This window comes from Taudactylus pleione, unplaced genomic scaffold, assembly GCF_031769625.1.
Source record: "Taudactylus pleione unplaced genomic scaffold, aTauple2 ptg000333l, whole genome shotgun sequence".
In the NCBI taxonomy this organism is placed as follows: Eukaryota; Metazoa; Chordata; class Amphibia; order Anura; family Myobatrachidae; genus Taudactylus; species Taudactylus pleione.
The window spans coordinates 5,769,074-5,791,245 of NW_028284734.1; the positions used below are offsets into that span (position 1 = coordinate 5,769,074).

Here is a 22,172-nt window from a genome sequence, read left to right on the forward strand (position 1 = left end):
CTAGGAGTTGTAGAAATATAATTGGAACAGGCAATTAATACCAAGCACTTAATAACCAAAAAGGAAATGCATCTTCCAGTCAAATGATTTTCTTTCATCATATTCCTATTTTTACTTTGCTTCAAGAGATTATTTATCGCTATATCTTCTTGAGAGGCTGTTACAGCTGCACCACCTCTGGGAAAATGGTAGCAGTGCAGGGCCACGGCAGCAGCCTCCAAAGCCCTGCGGACTGTCATATGCAAACTTTTTACCAGGGCTCTGTTGGTTCCGCAATACAGAAACAAGACAACGGCTGGGGATGAGAAGGAGAACCAACCATAAGCCAGTCTTTTTTTCATCCATGATTGTAAGGTGCGAATCCACTTGCCGACTGTGAAACGAGTGCACGATTACGACATTGTAATCGTGCAGTCGTTTCAGTCTGTGAAGTGCCTACACTGAACGTTCAGTCGTTCAATGCAGGCTCATCAATTGTCCCCGAACATGGGCAACCTGACGACGTTGTCAGGTTGACCAGCATATTCGGGCGATGATAGATGTCAAAAACGACCAGCGGTCGCGTGCATTGCTGGTCATTTTCGACATTTACATGGCAGACTTGCGAACGATTAACAAGCGATTGAACGATAACGATGTTGTTATCGTTCAATCGGCCTGTTTAATCGTGTAGTGGATAAGCACCTTAAGAGAAGAGAAAGAGCCCAAGGCAAGGAAAGTCTACACAGAGCAACTACCGTGGCCCTGGCTAGGAGAAAAGGGAGTTTGTGCACTACCACCTTCTACTTTGTGCTTTGTGGCTTGCTCTTTCAGGTTTAAATGTAACAATATCTAATGTACTGTCCTACAAAAATACTGTTTACACCGTTCTGTAGCATACAGATGTGTCCTCACACATCTAGCCTCCTTGCACGCTAAACATCCCTTCTAGTCGCGTCATGCCGTGACTAGGTAGCGGCAAACGTTTTTTTGTGCGACTTTTTGCCTTCAAGTACGTCATATTCACAGAGCAATGCGAATAGCTAGCACAAGCAGCTTCTGCTGATTACAAGGATATATAGCATGCCTATGTTCTGTGTGCGTCTGCGGTGTATCTGCATGCTAAATACTATGTTACGGTGGTTGACACTAACGTTGCATTTCGAATGCAGATACACCGCAGACGCACACAGAACATAGGCATGCTATATATCATTGTAATCAGCAGAAGCTGCTTGTGCTAACTATTCACATTGCTGCACAAATAAGATGCGCTTGAAGGTAAAAAGTCGTACAAAGAGACGCTCGGCGCTACAGATTCACACGGATCTCCCGCGTTATGTGCAGCGCGACTTCTAGTGCACGGAGGATAGATGTATGTGGACACATCTGTAGTTACAACTTCCATTTCAGCAATAATTTCTCTTTCCAGCAAATGCTCACAAGCAGAGCGGTGGCTCTTCCTACAAGTTACAGTCTCCGCTCTCGTTGTCCCATCAGGGACTAATCAGGTTTGGCATCCAATGGTTTGTGTAACTTCCTCTAAAAAGGTGTGTCCTTCTTTATCCCGGTAAACAGGAAGTCAGTGTTGCTAGTATGTCTTGCACTTGAGCAAAGCTTATCTTTGCCCAATGTTCAGTTTGCTCATGGAAAATTTTGTATTATTCAATAAAACCCCATTACCTAGTCATAACAATTTACTGAATTGTTTCATTCTGCTCATCCCACAACAAATAAAGTCTATGTACCACTGCACAACAAGTTGTTGGCATCATTCTAAAAAAAAAAAAAAAAAAAAAAATTGTTTTTGTTTAAACAATTTAAACTTGTGTTGCGTGCCACAATGTATATAAGCCACGTGACCATTCTAGCGTGGACCTTGATGGTCATTACTAGCACTTTCACGGAAAACGTGAAGAGAACAAGTTGAAGTGCTACCCATAGCAGCCAATCAGATTATAGCTATTATTTTGTAGACTGTACTAGTTAAATGATAATTAGATTATGATTGGCTGCTATGGGGAACAGCTACACCTGACCTCTTTAGAAGTTTGTTAAATCTCCCCCTTGGTTTATAATGGTGAAATTAATGAAGTACAAGAATACACCATGGGAAAGGGGTGGCTCTATACAAGTAAAATGTGAAACAAAGTATAGCCTAAACAGACCTTTAAAATCAATGATCGATTTCCAAAAAGATATTAACATACAATCTAGGGGGGGAATTCAATTAGATATTTTTTCATGAGGATAAAACGGTATTTTTAAAAAAAAAAAAAATTCACAATGGGTTTTTTTTCGTACTATTCAATTAGCCCCCGTTTTTTGCTTCCAAAAAAATAAATATCTATTTTCGGGCAAAAACACATAGAAGCCATGAAAAAGGTCATGGACCTACCGTGTTTCCCCGATAATAAGACCTACCCCAAAAATAAGCCCTACCCTTACTTTTGAAAAAGGGTCCAAAATAAGCCCTACCCTTACTTTTGAAAGAGGGTCCAAAATAAGCCCTACCCCGAAAATAAGCCCTAACAAGTCAGACTCCAAAACAAGCTTTCAATAAAGTTTGTTTTGGAGTCAGCACGCATGACGTCACGGCGCAACTCTGAAGGGAGAGGTCGACGTCGGATGAGCCACGGATCAAGAGGAGCTGTGGACCGTGGAGGAAGGAGCCGCCGGAGTCTTCTTATCGTAAAGGTAAGTGGGGAAATGGCGCACCGCGCACAGACTGCATTCACCAGGGAGATGATTAATTAAAAAAAAAAGCAGGGGCCGGGGGGCCAAGGAGGGGAACAGGCTGCATTTAACAACGATTGAGGGAGAGGCACAGATTGCATTCAACAATGTCAATGTTAATTAAAATAAGCCCTACCCTGAAAATAAGCCCTATGGAGTTTTTTTGAGCAAAAAAAAATAAAAAAATAAGGCAGTGTCTTATTATCGGTGAAACACGGCTGTGATCGTGATAACAGGGCTGATTATCAGGAAATTTTATTTTACCTGCCTCAGGCTGTCGGCTTCGGGGCTAATTGAATAGCCCCTGGGGGATCAGTAGGCCGCAGAAAATTACCGCGGCTAAGTGAATTCCCCCCTAGGTCTTTTTCTCAACATGTATTGGCTACGGCATCTCAAAAGAATGACGCATGAAAATGTGTAGTTGTCTGCACCCATCAGGGTACATACATTGAAACATGTTATACATGGTGCTACCTAAGCAGCTCCTGTGGCACTACAGCCCATATCATACAATGTTCACTGGATGTAGATGTGATATTTTTTACTTTCATAACCGGAAATACAAAGCGCAGAGTCTGGAATTGCATCTCATTCATATACAGAGTAGGAATTTGTACTGTGCAATATGGAATAATATGGTTATATGTAAGTCCGATTTAAAGCCTAGAACAATGTTAAGGACAACTGATAGCTTTGAATACGGTGACTTCCCGGGAATAAAGTAAATAAATCCAGACCACCTGATTCTGGTCAGTAAGTGAGCATCACAGGTCCTGAGGTACAAGTGTCATTACTGTTACTCATAGTGAGTATCATTACTATACTGCAACACTTTCCAATACAAGTGTCTCCACTGTTACTCATTGGTACAAGTGTCATTACTGTTACTCATTGTGAGCATTATTACTGTACTGCAACACTTTCCAATACAAGTGTCTCCACTGTTACTCATTGGTACAAGTGTCATTACTGTTACTCATAGTGAGTATCATTACTATACTGCAACACTTTACAATACAAGTGTCTCCACTGTTACTCATTGGTACAAGTGTCATTACTGTTACTCATAGTGAGTATCATTACTATACTGCAACACTTTCCAATACAAGTGTCTCCACTGTTACTCATTGGTACAAGTGTCATTACTGTTACTCATTGTGAGCATTATTACTGTACTGCAACACTTTCCAATACAAGTGTCTCCACTGTTACTCATTGGTACAAGTGTCATTACTGTTACTCATAGTGAGTATCATTACTATACTGCAACACTTTCCAATACAAGTGTCTCCACTGTTACTCATTGGTACAAGTGTCATTACTGTTACTCATAGTGAGTATCATTACTATACTGCAACACTTTCCAATACAAGTGTCTCCACTGTTACTCATTGGTACAAGTGTCATTACTGTTACTCATAGTGAGTATCATTACTATACTGCAACACATTCCCAGACTTCAGGCTTAAGCAGCCTATGTCCCAGTATGCTCCAAAAGCATTTAGCTACCATTCCAGACCATACTGAAAATGAACAGCGTAAAAATAAACAGGGGATATAAACCGGCTGCACGTGTATTATTTCTGTGAAAGTGAATCTGACAGCAAGGCACCACGTCTTACCTTCTCAAAGAACTTTGCATCACACAAACATTTTCTGAAGAGTTCTATTTCCGATTCCACAGAGTCTCCTGAAGTCTGATACTGGGTTAATGTCAATACTCCAGAGGAACGACAGAACCGTAGAAAAGAATCAGGATTGATTGCTGCTGTACTGAAGTCAAGGGGAGGGAGTTCCTGAAAACTGAAGATGATGGAGTACAGAATAAAAAATAATACACAAATACACAGTTGTAATCAGACAGCCAGTCCTCTATATATCTCTCCCCAGCGTGTCCACAAGCAGCTACACAGGAGAATGGCAATCCTCAGTGTGCTGCTCTGAGAGTACTGCTGCTGCATAATGAGATAAACACTGCTTATTATGTCCGTCTAATGCAATTGGAATAAAACTAAATTACTCCATGGCTTCTTGTCAACGAACCAGTTCTCCCACTGACCAGCTTACTGGAAGGGAGAAGCTCTGTATGACTGTGATAAATAGACAGAGCCTCCAGGGAGCTCTGCATTGTGTAAGTTATAAATAAATGAGACTTTCATAACAAAATGTACCAGTAGTTGCACAGACATGCTTGTGTCATCCAAATGGCAGCATGCAACATGTGTGACAGAAATGTCATAGGCACGGAGCGGAGAGTCTGAATAAACTGTGAAATACCAGGCAACATGGAAAGGAATTCTAGTAAACTGGAGACTTTCTGGCCTGACTAGAACAGTAATAGCTCAGACACCGGCAGACCAGACCTTGGTTCCAAAGTCATAATCAAAAAATGTTTGGAAGTATGCACGCAAGCCCAGGCTGGGGTTTAGGGAACATTAATTCAGTCATTATTACAAAATCCATTCCAAGTTACATTCCGAGTTATAAGGTGCGTAACTAACATAGTCCAACACGGACTACATTTCATCCATAATATCTGTATCATGGGAATATCCCAGTCACATTATGGCATTACCGCATGCAGTAAATAAAATGTCTCGGTACGTATTAACCACTCATCTGGCAATTTGCAAAATGCTATTGCATTCCAATAACTTGCAGCTGTGTTACATTGTAATATAGGTGGGATTTGGATCAGATCTTTGGACAAAATGATCCTGATTTTTCAATCAGAAATTAGACAGATATGCTGTGTGCAGGTGCTATAGGTGCACTGTAGTAAATAACAGACATTTTTTAATCATTCTAGGTTCATATGTTTGAGAACTGCAAGTTTTGAGTACAATCTGATATGAAAACACTCAAGGGGTAAATGTAATCGCCTGCGACTTGTAGCCATTGGCAAGACACCAGTGAGTCTGGCTGATGTTTTAGAGTGGCAATAGTTTAAAAATCAAAACAAGGTTGGTCTGGGCTCTCCCTGACATGGTCGCATCTGATATGACCAATCAGAAACGCCCAATGGACAGCTGCTGCAAGATAATCTTCCAGCAGCCGCCAATTTCAGATGGACTTCCTGGTCACTCTGTATCCTGCTGATCTGGCAGCCAAGCAGCACCCCCAACCAAACCACAATGATCAGTAATCGATATTCCAATATATCAGTCTATATTTAATTTTTTTTTATTAATGTTTTGGGTTTAAAAAAAATAATACAATTCCAAAAAATATTAGCCAGTTAAGTGGTTAAATGTTTGTCACTTTGGCCAGACTCACCGGGATCTTGCTGATGCTTGCAATTCGTAGGCCATTAAATTTATCACAAGGACTTAAGTGCAGAAATTACAAAGCAAAATTCTGAATATGTCTCTAAAAATATCACCCTGTTCCATAAACTCGAAAATCATCCGAAAAAGCAGTAAACTCTCACATTGGTCGAGTTTTATCTTCAAAATGGGAAAACATCTGGATAAGAGTTTGCGAGAGAGTTTTTTTTAGTCTACAAAAAATGCGAGTTTGCATGTTCTCGGCCTCTATTAAATTGGCCGAGTTTAAAAAGTGTGAGAGTTTACTGCGAAATTCTCACATTTTCTAAACTCTCACCCTGTTACTTTTGATCCCATTTTCTGAATTTATTCCAGCAGTTACACATGCGCTGTAACATTTTATTTTTGGTTGCAAATTACAAATAAATGAACTGCATAAATCTAACAAATCTACACCTGCTACAGTGACACTACACCACTTATCTCAATATCTTGGAAAATGTAAATACGTAACTTTATACTGTATTTTTCTTGCTAACTTTATTTGCAATAGTTTCTTGCCTGTTATTTTAAAACGGACAAGAATAAATTTATAAAAAAAAAAAATTTTTTAAATCCTTCCATGGCATTATCTTAGACTATAGGCGGGAATTCAATTAGCCACAATAAATCATTTTTTGGCGTTAAAAGTGTGTAAAAGTTATTTTCAGGAGAAAAACAACCATCTCGCCCTATTCAATTAGCCCGCAAGTTAACGTGCAATAATTCATGATGGCATTTAATGCGGCTTTCTCATCACAACCTCCTGAGCAGGTGAAAAGTTGAGGAAAATTCCTATTTTAAAAAGGTAAAAATGTTGGTACTTTATTCAGAACCACTGCGACATTCTCATTAATGACTAATAAAGCAAACAAAAATATTTAAATATTTTTAATTCGCTTAATTTGGCCAATATTGATGTCATTTTGGGGGTGAAAATGTGCAAAGTAGATTAATTGATGAGGGACAGGTACTGTATATGGGGGCGCTGTATAAATGGGACAAGTGTTAAAAAAAACAACAACTTCAAAATACACCTCTAACAATCTTATAAAGTGTATTAAAATGACACAAATATATAATTGTAGGCATTTTTATGCACCCCAATTTAAGTAGAACATTTATTCAGCAAAAAAACCCAACCACTTGCTGTCTATCATTTTTTAACTGTTTTAGAAAAATGCTTATAACAGTCATTTGACACAATTTAAGAACCTCAAATATGTTTATTATGGCCACTAATAGACCTCTATACAGTTATCCTAAATAGGTTTGCCTTTTTTTTGGAGTACAGAGTGATTTCCCCATTTTCACCTATACTAGTCACAGGTAAAACCTGCAAGAATTATCATGCGAATGCTGGTAGACTATTTTACTTATTGAACTGTCCGAAAAACGGAAGCGTGCATACAGACGAAAAGTGAAATTAACGGGTGATCGGTTTGAGAAGTTAATCGCACAAAAAGTTTACGTTTTATCGCTGCTAATTGATTCCCCCCCATATCATCTTTCATCTCCCAGCATCACACCCCATACTGCCTCCACAACACTCCACTCTATTAATACTCATGAACTTTTATCCCCATATGTATTTGTTAACTGTAGCATCCCCAATCTGTTCACACAAATTAAAATCTACACATCTTACAATTACAACTATTAACTGGTATTATATTGCCAATCCAGGTCCCCCCACATGTCTAAAATATATTTAACTTATTCACTTCAAATCCAGCAAACCTAAAACATAATCACCCGTGTTCGATCACCCTCTAAATCACTTAAATGTACCTTATAATCTACATGCCCTATCTGTAACAAACTAAAATCCATCCATGACCTCTTTATCTCAAACAACTACAACCTTCTGGCAATAACAGAAACATGGCTCAAACAATCAAAAGCTTCCTAATCTGCAACTCTTTTTCACAGTGGTCTCTGCTTCGCCCAGGTATAAATGATCCATCACTCACGCTCACATCTTTTAAAGTACATGCTATCAGGAATTTCAACCCATTCTCTCTGCGCATTGCTGTGATCAATCACATCAACAATTTGTTGAACACTTCTATGACTGTCTCCATCATTTTTTTTATCAGTGGAATCCCCATCATATTCATGGGTGATTTCAACATCCGTATTGATAGTCCACAGTCTACTGTACCTCCAAACTACTCTCTCTAACCTTCTGTCTCGAACTCTCACAGTGGACTCTTTTACTCATAGGGAGGGCCACTGCCTTGATCTTGTATTCACTAGACTATGCTCAGTGTCTAATTTAATTAACACTCCTTTCCCTCTCTCCAGTAACAACCTTATAACCTGCAAGCTCTCCTCCATTACTTATTGAACTTTACCAAATTTACTCAAACATTAACTCAATTAATTTCCAACAATTATCGACCTGTCTGCAACAATTTCTCTTACCAATTTCTACAACTACTTCTTCTGATATTGCTTAACAAGACCCTAGAAACAAATTCTTAATGAAGTAGTTCCAACTACTCTCCACACTGCACATCAGCCTAGAAGTCGTTCATGGCATTCTAAATTAATACGACACCTACAAATACTCTCTTGTAAATTAGATCATTGGCATCATTTTCACACACCTAGTCACTTCCTCACATGTAATGCAATCTGTCACTCCTATGGAAAGGTTCTCGTCACTGCCAAACCAGCATACTTCCAATCTCTCATCTCAAGTTTCTAACCCCAAGTACCTTTTCAATAAATGTAAATCTCGACTCACCTCTCCTGCACCAAACCCGCTGTCTACCATCAGTGTCCAAGATCTTGCTTCCTACTTCAAGGACAGGATTGTTTAGATCTGACATGAAATGGTATGCTCTTCCACAGCCATCAACCTGCTCAATTCCATCCCTGAACCCTTTGCCGCTCCCTCTTCATTTGACCACACAAAATGATGAAGTATCTACTGTTATTTTCCTACTCTAATACCTTTCCTCTAGATCCTATACCTTCACAAATCAGTCAAGCCCTGCAATATGTGCTCATCCCAACCTTAACTAAAATATGTTTCTCTACTGGTATATTTCAAGGTTACTAAAGCATGCTTGATTACTACTAATCTAAAAAAAGAAAAAAAGAAAAAGTCTGACCCAAACACACTCTCAAATTACTGTCCCATCTCACAGCTCCCTTGCCCCTCCAAGCTGCTTGAGAGACTTGCCTATGCCTACCTTGCATGCATTCAATCCAAATTTTTGGACCTAGCTTTCATTCCCAACACTCTAGAAACTACAATAACTATTATAGTCAATGATTGGATCACTACTAAGTCCTTACTCTCTTCTAATTCTCCTGGATTTCTCAGCTGCATTTGACACTGAGACCACTCTCTTCTCATACAAAATGATACAATTGCTAAGTCTTCAGGACACAGTTCATTCCTTGTTCTCATCCTACATATCAAATCGCTTTTTCAGTGTTCGCTTCCCTGGATTCACTTCTCCACTCAATCTGAGTTGGCGTATAGCAAGACTTAGTTCGAAGTCCTCTGCTTGTCTCAATCTATACCACGTCTCTTGGAAAACTAATCAGCCCTTTAGATTTCAGTATGATCTGACTGCAGATGATACACAAATTTACCTAAGCTCTTCAGCTCTCACCACCCGTGCTGACCCACATCACTGAACATTACATCTTGGATGACATCTTACCACTTCAAACTCAATATTCCCACCTGACAATAGTAGTTAGTGACCTCACTCGTCCAGAATACGTACATATATCTCACAGAAGGCACCATAAACCCTTTAATTAATGCACTAATTATCTCCTGCAATGATTATTGCAATAGTCTCTTTACTGGTCTTCCCCTAAACAGATTTTCACCACTAAAATCAATTTAGATTACAGCCGCTTGACTGATCTTCCTCACAAAACATTCTTCTTACCTGTATCTTACCATATTCAAAATTAAATACACTTCTGCTTACATATAGCAACCAAACTACAACAAAATGTATCTGTTACAGCTCATATCAAAAGATCTCCCAGCCCGACCACTCAGGCAGTGGTGGTTGCTCAGTGGGGGGGATGAAAAAAAAAAATAGAGGGATGCTGGATAAAACATCACCCTAACTGTACCATTAAACTTGTTTTTAATATTGCCGGTTAGAGAAGCTCCACAGAGATCAGCGCAGTGTATCACATCTGCTGCTGCAGGCGGGACACAGCAATCAGCGCCCCCAAACTCCTGGTTAACTAGCCAATCGGAGTCTGGGTGCGGGCAGATACAGGAGGGATGTGCTGATCGCTGTGTCCCAGCTGCTGGGGCTGTGATACACGGCGCTAATCCCCGGGGAGCTTACCTTCCCGGCAATAATAAAAACAAGTTTAAAAGGTACAGTTACGGTAATGTTTTAATGTTTTATTGCCCCCCCCTGCTATTTTTGATCTGCTCTGAAGACCAAACAGAGCATCCGCCTCTGATTAGAAGACATTTTTTGAGCTACGCCCACACTGTGGCACGCCCTCCATCACACAAGACTTACTGCTAGCCTACATGCCCTTCAAGTGTTCCCTGAAAACTCATCTCTTCAGACAATTTACCCACATAAACCCCATAAGCTACTCTACCAAATTACATCTGTCCTACACAATGTTACATGCTCTCTTTCTATACTCACACATCCTACATTATACAGCCCACCATGACCTTCTGCAATCTGGCTTGACCAATATTTAATAGTAGCATTTATTCTCAATGTAAAAAACGCCTATTTCCCCATACACTGTAAACTTGCGAGCAGGGTCCTCTTCCCTCTCTGTCTATTATTAACCAGTCTCATTTTATTACGGTTTTCTTACCAACTGTAAAGTGCAATGGAATATGCTTGGTCTATATAAATAAATAATAATCATTTAAATGGAATCTAATTTTGCAGCACTACTCACTGTGTTATAAGTTCAACCAATTTGGTGTGACCATTCCGAACAGCAAGCTCTATTGGGGTCTCCCCTTCCTTGTTCACTCTACTCAATGCAGAAGTCCCACCAGGCAGAAACATGAGGTAATGTGACAGTTCTGTCAATCCCCATCTCATCGTTAGATGTAACAGGGTTTCATGACAAAGATGCTCTGTAAAACAAACACGTGTAACTGGTTACATTGTTGCCTAGTGAACAAGTCAGCAGTTCCTCCAAACGTGGGTAACCATTGGCTCAGTGGTTAACGATGCTCATGGCACTGGGACATAGTACACTCGCGTAGATCCCATTCATACCTATGTACGGGATACCGCTTACTTAAAAGGCAAGAAATGCATAACTAACATCATGATAACGTGTAACAGACGTGAAGGTCATTTCCCAGCTGAAAATGACAAGTTGACAATATTGAGAATTTCTAACTGAAAAAAGGTAATGAATTATACATTCTCCATTTGAAGTTGCAAAATAATAAAAAAAATAGACCATGAAACCAAAACAATGAATTTGTCACGTTAGACACACACCCCAAAGCTCACATATTAACTAGAGGAGTACCTATGCATGTGTAGAGCACAATAGGTGTATTATAGCAATATAAAGTGGATAACACAAGGTCAAGCAATCACACTGTTCACCTTATACGTCACTGTACTTCCATATCTTTCATAGCAAGCTCTACACCTTGGCAAAACTAAGCCAGATTTATCAACAGGTGATACTCTTCTAATACACATAATGCCACACAGTAGTGCCCCTTATACAAAATACCCACAGTAGTAGTGCCCCTTATACACATAGGGCCTGATTCAGACCCACTCGCGAGCGGCTGTCCGCTCGCAAGTGGGTCGATGGTCTGCACTGCGCATGCGCACGACGGAGGGAGCTCCGTCGTGCGCATGCGCGAGACGCGACGAGCGAAGGACTTTCCTTCGCTCATAGTGTCTGATCAAAGGGGGCGTGCTGTCGATGTTGATTGACAGCACGCCCCTTTGGTGGGCGTGCCGGGGGCGTGCCTGCCAGACGGAGGCGTTCCCAAGGGAACGCCTACCGTCAGAAGCCGGCCCCACTGACATCACTAGTGATGTCAGTGGGAGTGATTTTGGCTCTAATAGAGCCAAAATCACTCCTGGCCTTGCAGTTGAGAAACTCAACCGCAGGCTTCTGCTCGCAGTGGCGATGGTCGCGATGGTCAAGACCATCGCGACCATCATCCTGCACGCTCGTATATGCTGTGGGTGGTGACCCACAGCTATACGAGCGTCCAGGAGGACGCTCCATATTTATGGAGGTGGGCCCTGATTCAGAGCGAGCGCTCTGGTCAGAGCGTCCGGCTCTGAATCAGGGCCATAATGCCCACAGTAGTGGTGCCCTTTACACAAAGCCCACAGACACAGTGCCCTTTATAAAATGCCCACAGTAGTAGTGCCCCTTTTACAATGCCCACAGTAGTAGTGCCCCTTACACATAAAGCCCACAGTAGTAATGCCCCCTAAGCTGCGCATACACGGTACGATCTGTACCACCAACGACTTGAAAGATATCTTTCAAATATACATTTCAGTGCAGTCATATTGCCACATCTCTGAACAGGCAAAGTTGACAATATCGTACAAGTTGGCCAGCATGTACGGACAATCACAGATATCGTTATCGTTCATGTGGAAAAGCGCATCATTGGTCGTTCACTGCATAAAAGTGAACGATATATCATTGAACGATATCTCTATCATTCATATTGTTCATAGATATCGTACAGTGTGTACGCACTTTTACACATTATGACATACAGGCACACAACACTGTACTTACCTGAAGCCCCGCTCGTGGTTCACTGCCATCCAACCGTCATCGCGCTCGCCACTATGGGAGAGGAATTATTTTCCTACACACACACTGCGGGAGCCGGAAGGCGGAGCTTAGGAATGAGCTCTGGCTATCGGCTGCAGCGGAGTCACAGAGAGCGCACTGGTAACAAGGTCTCAGTGTGCACAAGGCTAACGGAGAAGCCAGCGGTGACGCATCCCTGCTGCGCTGGGCCGGCTTGCCGCATCACGCCAGCCCTCCACAGCACTGGCACTTTAATTTGCAACACTATTTCTTTCATTACACATAATAGGACAGAGAAATAGATTACACCTGGAATTAGGTTACAAATAAATTGGACGAAGTGGGCTGCATGGGGAAAATGTTTTTTTATTTTATTTTTATTTAGTGTTTTCTTGACCCCCTTCATTTTTCCTTAGTGCACTATAGGTCACAGCATCTCCTGGATATCAGGGCATGCTGGCACTTGGGGCTCCTTAAGTACATTAAAGGCAGAAGGCATATCACATTTTATAATATTGTGCAGATTGGAAGAAATGTTCGCTTCAAGTCATGACTATTTTCTGTAATCTAAGAAAGTAACCACCTGTGCTCAAATGAATAAATACAAATAAATATAAAATTGTAAAAAGATTGAAAAACAAAAAAGGTAAAATAAAATCACCTTTGCAAAGGACACATTTTTTTCCAGCAAACCCATACCATGCAAACCCATACCATGCAAACCCATACCATGCAACCATGAGTTTGCCGGAGTTATAGTACTACAAGCACCAACATGCTCAACCTTATAAAATATGCCTTGGCATTATGGGACCCATAATTCACCAGTAAAAAGGAATGTATTTCTATTAGTAATTTATAATAAATAGAGGTGTACGGTTCGGTTTTGGCTCAGATCGTACCGCCAAGTTTGTATCTCAGAACGAGACGAAACCGAAGCGTTCATCTGTAATTATAACCCAACACCCGCTGTTGAGGGAATAGCCCTAGTATCATCCACATTTATTTTGCAGTCCCGATCCACATAGGAAATACAGCTCCGAGCTGACCAGCATAGGGATGGTTTGACACTGTGGTGGGGGAATCCCACAATATTGTACCCCTGATGTCACCACTACCAGCACTAGTTGTATTTTTAGGGAGAAGGGGCACTATTTTTTTTATATAGGTAATGCAAGATCCGTGCAGGTGATGATTATTATCAGCACAGATCTTGCACCAGGAGAGATGCACCCGCATGAGACACGCCTCTTATCTGCACTCAACATACGGAGCTTCAACCCACCCACTTACGCCTCTATAAGCATAGAGAGGGCCTAAAACACTACGGATCGCAAAATAGCAACGCGCACGCAGTTTTACTACAAATTTATGCTAATCCATAGCGATCGCAATGCCAACACCCACTTCACCTACACGCACATTCGTAATATATAGCAAAACTGCGAAATCATTGGTACAAATAGAGTACCATCGAAGCCTCACGCACAGTTAAGGATTGTCAGACCTCACTCAGAAATTGCTTACTTCAGCGCACACTGAGGCTTCAGGCTGCATATGGTATTGCAGAGGCTAATTTATGCACGCCCCTGCAACGCCGTTGAAACACACTGGCACGCCTGCGTTCAGCCAACCACCCCCCCAGCCACCACCCACAAACGGCACTTCCTGTCGATCACTCTGCGATGGGTCTGCGATCATAGACCCGATCGCAATGGCTAGTTCGTGCACTGCGATGCATGCGCAATAAGCAACAATCGGCCAATTGCATTCATATAAGCTACTGCGTTCCTTGCTGAAACATAGGGCCTGATTCAGCAAGGATCGCAGGCAGCTTTGCAATTGCGATCCTTGCAATAAAGCAAATGCAGCAGGAGGTGTATGACACCCTCTGCTGCATTTGCGATCCCAGCACTGTGATGGAGGTCACAGGCTGGGATCACCATCACAACCATCGGTGGTCGATGATCGCTATGGTTGATGGCGCCAGGGCAGCTGAGTAAGCCACAGCATAATGAAGCTGGCTGGCTGGCTTGTGAGCCCAGCAGGCTGCATACGTCCACGCAGTCCCTGGACTGACCACTCCCGGAAAACGGGGCGGACACACCCAGTTTCCAAGAACGCCGGCCGACCCCACCCCTTAAATGTCTCTGCCTGTCAATCACATTTTGTGAAGAGAAAACCCCACAAAATGCATTTGCCTCCAACTCTGAATGAATCCTGGAATGTCCATAAATAAAAAATTATCACTCAGGTTGCAAACACTGATATTTTCTAACATTTCCCAAGTCAGAGTTTGAGATGCCCAGATCTCAGGCACATACTACAACCAATCAGCCTGTAACTGTCATTTATCTAGCCCAGGCTATGAAATGACAGAAGCTGATTGGCTGCGATGCTTCTCCATTTCATCACTCTGAAAGGTTTGATCGATATCTCTCTTTTGAAAGAAAAATAGCAGATTTTACCCAAATAGTCCTGTCCCTCTGAAATTAGCTATAGATTTTTTTTTTGTCCCCCAAACATGTTATTTTGACTTGTTTAACTCTTATCTTTATATATGTACATAACAGACCATCAAGATTCATGCTGTGAATCAGGGGTGGGCAATAAGCCGCCCTCCAGCCGTTGGTGAACTACAAATCCCAGCATCCCTTGCAAAAGTTTAAGCATAGCCAAATAGCAAAACTGTGGCAGGGCATGCTGGAATGTGTCGTTATACAACAGCTTATTGCCCACCCCTATTGTAAATGGACAACCTAGCCATCGTTAACCATCTTTTATGTACACTCTAGAAGAGAGAACAAGTCTCGTGTCTTCATGGGGCAGACATTGTATAGGGAAGAGCACATGGCATCCAACACCCCACATCGTTACCAATGTCAGGGGTTTGGATTGCTCAGATTAAAAAGCTAAATTATTTATGATAGTTCTTATTTTATCTGCAATAGATTTTACAGGATTACAAAATTTAGCTTCTCCTTTAAATGTCCCTCTGGCCGCATGTATGTATGTATGTATGTATGTATGTATATATATATATATATATATATATATATATATATATATTATACATTATACACACACACAGTACATGCTCATTTCAACATCACAAGTTCAAGTAACATTGTTTAAACTCTTATAACATTATATTGCAATTGACGGCTTCTTTTTATAAAGCAGGTTGTTTACAAAAAGTTCCATGCCGCGTAATTTAGGGATGGCCATTTCAAAGTTTTCCTATCTTGCCGCCATTGGGGCATGCCGTCTTGCCACCATCACCCTCATGAAATCGGATTGGAAAGCCATCACCATCGGGCTGAAAACGGAGAGGTTTACCGATCGTTGGTTACCGATTGCGATCCTCTGGACATGATCATAGAACCCTTATAATATCTGAGCAATTGCCTCTTCATTAAACAATTGTTTATCGCTTAAAAAAAAAGAAAAACTAAAAGACATGAGGATGTTTATCAAGAATCTTCCCAAATCCCTGGAGAAATGTCCACTGAGCGGAGCAGATGGCTGGGTGTATTTTAGGAACAGTTTCTTGAGAACATTTTTTACTCAGCAATATGTGACAGCAACTAACCTTTTGCTCTCTCCATCTGAATGAGATTACACCCACTTACACAGTAGTAGATTCTGGGAGATGAGCTAACACTGTGGAGAATAGTATTTCCTGTTAGGGGTTCTTTAGATTCTCCTATAATGTTGGCACCGAGAGTTTATCAGAGGGTGATGAAATAGGCAGAGACCAACATGTGATTTTCAGCCAGAGGTGTTCTCATATAGGCAAGCTCATAGCTTTTGCGCAAACGCTATGTAACCGCCATGTGCATACATAGGTGCAAGTACGCTCCCTACTTTTGGGAATAGTTTTTCTGCAGATATTTTGAAATGAAAAATGCAAAGTGATATTTTTACTTTGCCAACATACAGGGCCCGGCCTACTGATTTCTTTATACACATCCCTTATACCAACTGCTTGGACTGTACTCTACCTGCTCCCAAGGCTGCCATGCCTGGGTTAGCATCCTTGTAGAGCAGTGGTGTCAAACTCGGGCCCTCCAGCTGCTGTGGGACTACATATCCCAGCATGCCCGGCCACAGTTTTAGCATGTCCTAATAGCAAAACTCTGGAAGTGCATGCTGGGATGTGTAGTTCCACTGCAGCTGAAGGGCCAGAGATTGACATCACATTTGTAGAATGTAGACCATGGGCATAACTAGGTATATGAAGGCCCCTTAACAAAAGTTTGTAAGGGCCTCTATGTACCACCCAATGGTGAAAAACTGAAACATGTATATAAAACACATGTAACTTTGACAAGGAAGATCAGTTCTGGGCCCCATAGCAGCTCCCCCACCTTGCACCTATGGTAGTTACGCCCATGGTGCAGACAATACTTTGCTGTTTACGGAATGCCCAATGAACCCCCACTGAAATGGTACAAGGGGCTGTCTGTGAACAACAAAGTTTTGTCTAAAAATGAGAGGTCCCTTTAAGGCTAACTATTACGTTTCACAATAGGTCGTTTTGTAGATCTTATTTTTATTCTCACATTTCTTTAACCCCTCATGTGATAAAGCAGTGGCAGATACTGTTTTGTGCCTGCAAAGTTATATTACCTGAGAAAAACAGGTGCCACGAGACAGCAAAGGCAAAACCTCACACTGCCCAGCTGCTCTGCCCAAGCGCCAGGATTAGCTTAGTCACAAAATGACAGGAGAAATGCATCAACTTCCCTTTTTTTGATAATTCACAATAACAAGGACTAATCTCTTATTGGCTGAGCCAGGGGTAGGCAACGTGTGGCATTCCAGCTGCTGTGGAACTACACATCTCAGCAAGCTCTGCCAGTTGTAGCATGCTCTAACAGTAAAATTGTGGCAGGGCATGCTGGGATGTGCAGTTCTACAGCAGCTATAGTGTCACACATTGTCCAGCTTGGGCTACACTACAAGAAACTGGAATGGAAGAAATGGCTGAAAACATCTGTCAGGGATAGTTTATATAGTTCTCTAGGATCACTAAGAGACACTTTCAAAGCTGTAGAATACTACAAGTATGACTCATAATAAATAACTATTAATACAAAAGTTTCAAAACACACTTTTTTCATTTTTTTAACAGCAGAACAGCTGTAACAGGGTTGCAGTAGGTAATACCGCCGGCCATGAGTTTCAAATCCCGACAGCGGAATCCCGGCAGAGGTGAAGATCCCGATCGCTAATAAGGTAAGTATTTAAGGTAAGTATTGCACTACTCTTATGCTGTGCATGGGTTTAATATATATATATATATTTTTTTTTTTTAAGTTTTTTCATTCCTCAAATCACTTCACTTCTACAGTGAGATGATGACCCCAGTGGAAAACAAGCCCAGTGAGCACCAGTGAGATGATGACCCCAGTGAGCACCGGTAATAAGACGACCCCAGCGAGCACACCAGTGAGAACCGGTAATAAGACAACCACAGTGAGCACCAGTGATAAGACAACCACAGTGAGCTCACCAGTGAGAACCGGTAATAAGACAACCACAGTGAGCACCAGCGAGAAGACAACCACAGTGAGCTCACCAGTGAGAACCGGTAATAAGACAACCACAGTGAGCACCAGTGATAAGACAACCACAGTGAGCACACCAGTGAGAACCGGTAATAAGACAACCACAGTGAGCACCAGTGATAAGACAACCACAGTGAGCTCACCAGTGAGAACCGGTAATAAGACAACCACAGTGAGCACCAGCGAGAAGACAACCACAGTGAGCTCACCAGTGAGAACCGGTAATAAGACAACCACAGTGAGCACCAGTGATAAGATGACCCCAGCGAGAACCGGTAATAAGACAACCACAGTGAGCACCAGTGATAAGACAACCACAGTGAGCTCACCAGTGAGAACCGGTAATAAGACAACCACAGTGAGCACCAGCGAGAAGACAACCACAGTGAGAAGACAACCACAGTGAGCTCTAGTGAGAAGACGACCCCTGCGAGCACCAGTGAGAAGATGACCCCAGTGAGCACCAGTGAGACGACAACCACAGTGAGAAGACAAGCACAGTGAGAAGTCAACCACAGTGAGAAGACAACCACAGTGAGAAGACAACCACAGTGAGAAGACGACCCCAGCGAGCACCAGTGAGAAGATGACCCTAGTGAGCACCAGTGAGAAGATGACCCCAGTGAGCACCAGTGAGAAGATGACCCCAGTGAGCACCAGTGAGAAGATGACCCCAGTGAGCACCAGTGAGAAGATGACCCCAGTGAGCACCAGTGAGAAGATGACCCCAGTGAGCACCAGTGAGAAGATGACCCCAGTGAGCACCAGTGAGAAGATGACCCCAGTGAGCACCAGTGAGAAGATGACCCCAGTGAGCACCAGTGAGAAGATGACCACAGCGAGCACCAGTGAGAAGATGACCACAGCGAGCTCCAGTGAGAAGATGACCACAGCGAGCACCAGTGAGAAGATGACCACAGCGAGCACCAGTGAGAAGATCACCACAGCGAGCACCAGTGAGAAGATGACCACAGCGAGCACCAGTGAGAAGATGACCACAGCGAGCACCAGTGAGAAGATGACCACAGCGAGCACCAGTGAGAAGATGACCCCAGCGAGCACCAGTGAGAAGATGACCCCAGCGAGCACCAGTGAGAAGATGACCACAGCGAGCACCAGTGAGAAGATGACCACAGCGAGCACCAGTGAGAAGATGACATCAGTGAGCACCAGTGAGAAGATGACCCCAGTGAGCACCAGTGAGAAGATGACCCCAGTGAGCACCAGTGAGAAGATGACCCCAGTGAGCACCAGTGAGAAAATTACCACAGTGAGCACCAGTGAGAGGATGACCACAGTGAGCACCAGTGAGAAGATGACCACAGTGAGCACCAGTGAGAAGATGACCACAGTGAGCACCAGTGAGAAGATGACCACAGTGAGCACCAGTGAGAAGATGACCACAGTGAGCACCATATTTCAGTTTTGCAGCCGACTTGCTACATGACAGAGCTGTGAGTAAAATATCTAGGCAGCTGCTATCCTGACCTCAATAGATGGCAATGTGACAGGAGCTAATAACCGTTTGTAAGTTTTCTTTACAGCGAGTTCTGCATGCTTGCAGATTGTATGTAGATGGTCTGGTGACGCCACTGCAGTGGGAAATGTAGGGTATTTCTATATTCCCAATGAGGTATGGTCACACCCCACCTCCACTCCAGTACTGAGCCCACAGACTAATGTGATGTGAGTCATTGGAGTTTTTGTACAGTGCTATCTAAAATATGATTGTTCTAAAGAAAAAAAAAAAAAAAAGATATAAAGCTGTTGCACAGATAAAACCAAATGGGAGTATGGGTCAATAACTGGTCTCTAAGGGGTGGTGATGATGGGACAGCATGGGTGCTACCATGGGGAACCTTTCACAGCAAGCTTACAAAAATTTGGTAGAACTCAAACTAAATATAAAGCAGTAAATGACGATAGCAGAAATGTTTTAATAAAATTATTTGCAAAAGATTCTTCCAAGGATCAATTTGTTTGTTCTACAAAGAGATTAATGAACCACGGAATCTAAAACTAATATTCAAATATCATTTCTTCCTAATAAAAGAGTAACTAATACTACGTACTATACAGTCCAATGCAAGCTGGGAGGTGAAGGATATAACAGACTGTAACATGAGTATTTTAATAGGATCAGATAGTCTGGTATGTCATATGGGCAATCAGTGCCGATTCTAGCAGCACACTCCTGCTTTCCAAAAGTGTGTGGTGCCGCAGAAATGTGTAGTATAGCTGGGGAAGGTGTGGCATAATATGCCTCAGTTCTGCCAATGGGGATGTTGTCTGCTATGCCGTGTCTAAGGAAAGAAAAATCTTCCATCAGGACAATAACGTTATATATTTTATTCCTGCAAAGTCCTCAGGTTTTTTTTTTACACACACCGTTAATAACAGACAAGTTACATATTTTAGGTTTAGCCTTAGTGGATATTTATAGATAAATTTGAAAGTAAAAAAAAAAAAAAAAAGGTACAGTATGCTTCACATGTGGCCCAATATGGCTGGACGATGAAGGGTAAGCATTTGAGTGTAATGCCCCCTGGTGGCAGAAGTATAAAGTGAGAGATGCTGTGAGTTCTGCAGTCAAGTGATTCAAATTGAATGTGGGTTCTCCAGAAAAAGAGAGCAGAAGGGGAGTGATTATGTTCTGAGCTCCGGATTCAGTAGTGAAAAGCATGTACGTATTAGCCCGTCTGGGTTAAGCTGCATACACACAAAGATTTTCTGTCCAACCATCCAACTAGTTGATTGGTTGGAATGAAAATCTGGTAACGTATGAGAGTAAATGATAATCAGCAATTTGCTCCTAAATGGCAGAAAACAGATGAAAATGGTCGTTCAGACAAGTTTGAACAAATTGTTTAGATCAAACATTTAACAAACAGTTTTTGTCCATTTTCGGGCGTTTGGGAGCAAATTGCTGATTGTCATTTGCTTTCATACCTTACCAGATTTTCATTCCAACCGATCAACTAGTTGGATGGTTGGACAGAAAATCTTTACATCTGTATGCACCTTCAGCCTTAGTGAACAGGACTACATCTTTGCAGATCAGTCCTGGTCCTTACTGCGTATTTGTAACATGCACATTGCTCTAAAAGCCTGGATTTGGGCTTCAAGTAGCAGATACTACAAAACATCAGACGTCAATAATAAATTAGTAAAAAAATTTAAAACTGTTTTTTGCAGGATTTATGGCTTTTCATCGTAAAGATGTCTCCACATACATCTATTCTCCATGCGGTACAAGTCGCGCCACACAACGCGGGAGCTCCATGTGCCTCGGTAGCGACAGGCGTCTTTTGTGCGACTTTTTACCTTCAAATGCGTCTTATTCACACAGTGATGTGAATAGCTAGCACAAGCAGCTTCTGCTGATTAAAATGATGGAATCAGTAAGTTTGACCGCCGGACGTGAGCCCGGCGGTTCAAATTCAGACGCTGGCGGCCCGGAGGAGGAGATCCCGACAGCAGAGGTAAGTTTACTATTCCTTACCCTTCCCCCCCCCCTCCTTACTCTAACCCACTTTTAGGGGTGCCTAACCATGATCTCCCCCCATTAGTGCCTAAACCTAACCTCCCTGCACCCTAAACCTAACCCTCCCGGGGGGTGCCTAAAGGTCCCCCCATACATCAGCAACTGATTGCAACAATTGTGCAATTTGCAATCGATTGTGTATAAAAATCTTTCCCTTTTTCAATTGATTGCAGAATTGCCACAATCAATTGCTGATGTATGGGGGCCTTTACCCTAACCTCCCCTCTTAGTGCCTAAACCTACCCCCCC

General features: G+C 42.2%; 1 protein-coding gene across 2 annotated transcripts in view; it reads right to left on the reverse strand.

The window, feature by feature from the left end:
• The window catches only part of ARHGEF28 (Rho guanine nucleotide exchange factor 28), a 287,796-nt gene that overhangs the window by 144,309 nt on the left and 121,315 nt on the right, over positions 1 to 22,172 (reverse strand). For both annotated transcript variants that reach the window (XM_088443751.1, XM_088443750.1), the window contains exons 5-6: positions 10,944 to 11,127; positions 4,338 to 4,518 (exon numbers count right to left, since the gene is read on the reverse strand). In XM_088443751.1, coding sequence (XP_088299877.1) covers positions 4,338 to 4,518; positions 10,944 to 11,127 — 365 coding nt within the window. The remainder of the gene's footprint in view (positions 1 to 4,337; positions 4,519 to 10,943; positions 11,128 to 22,172) is intronic.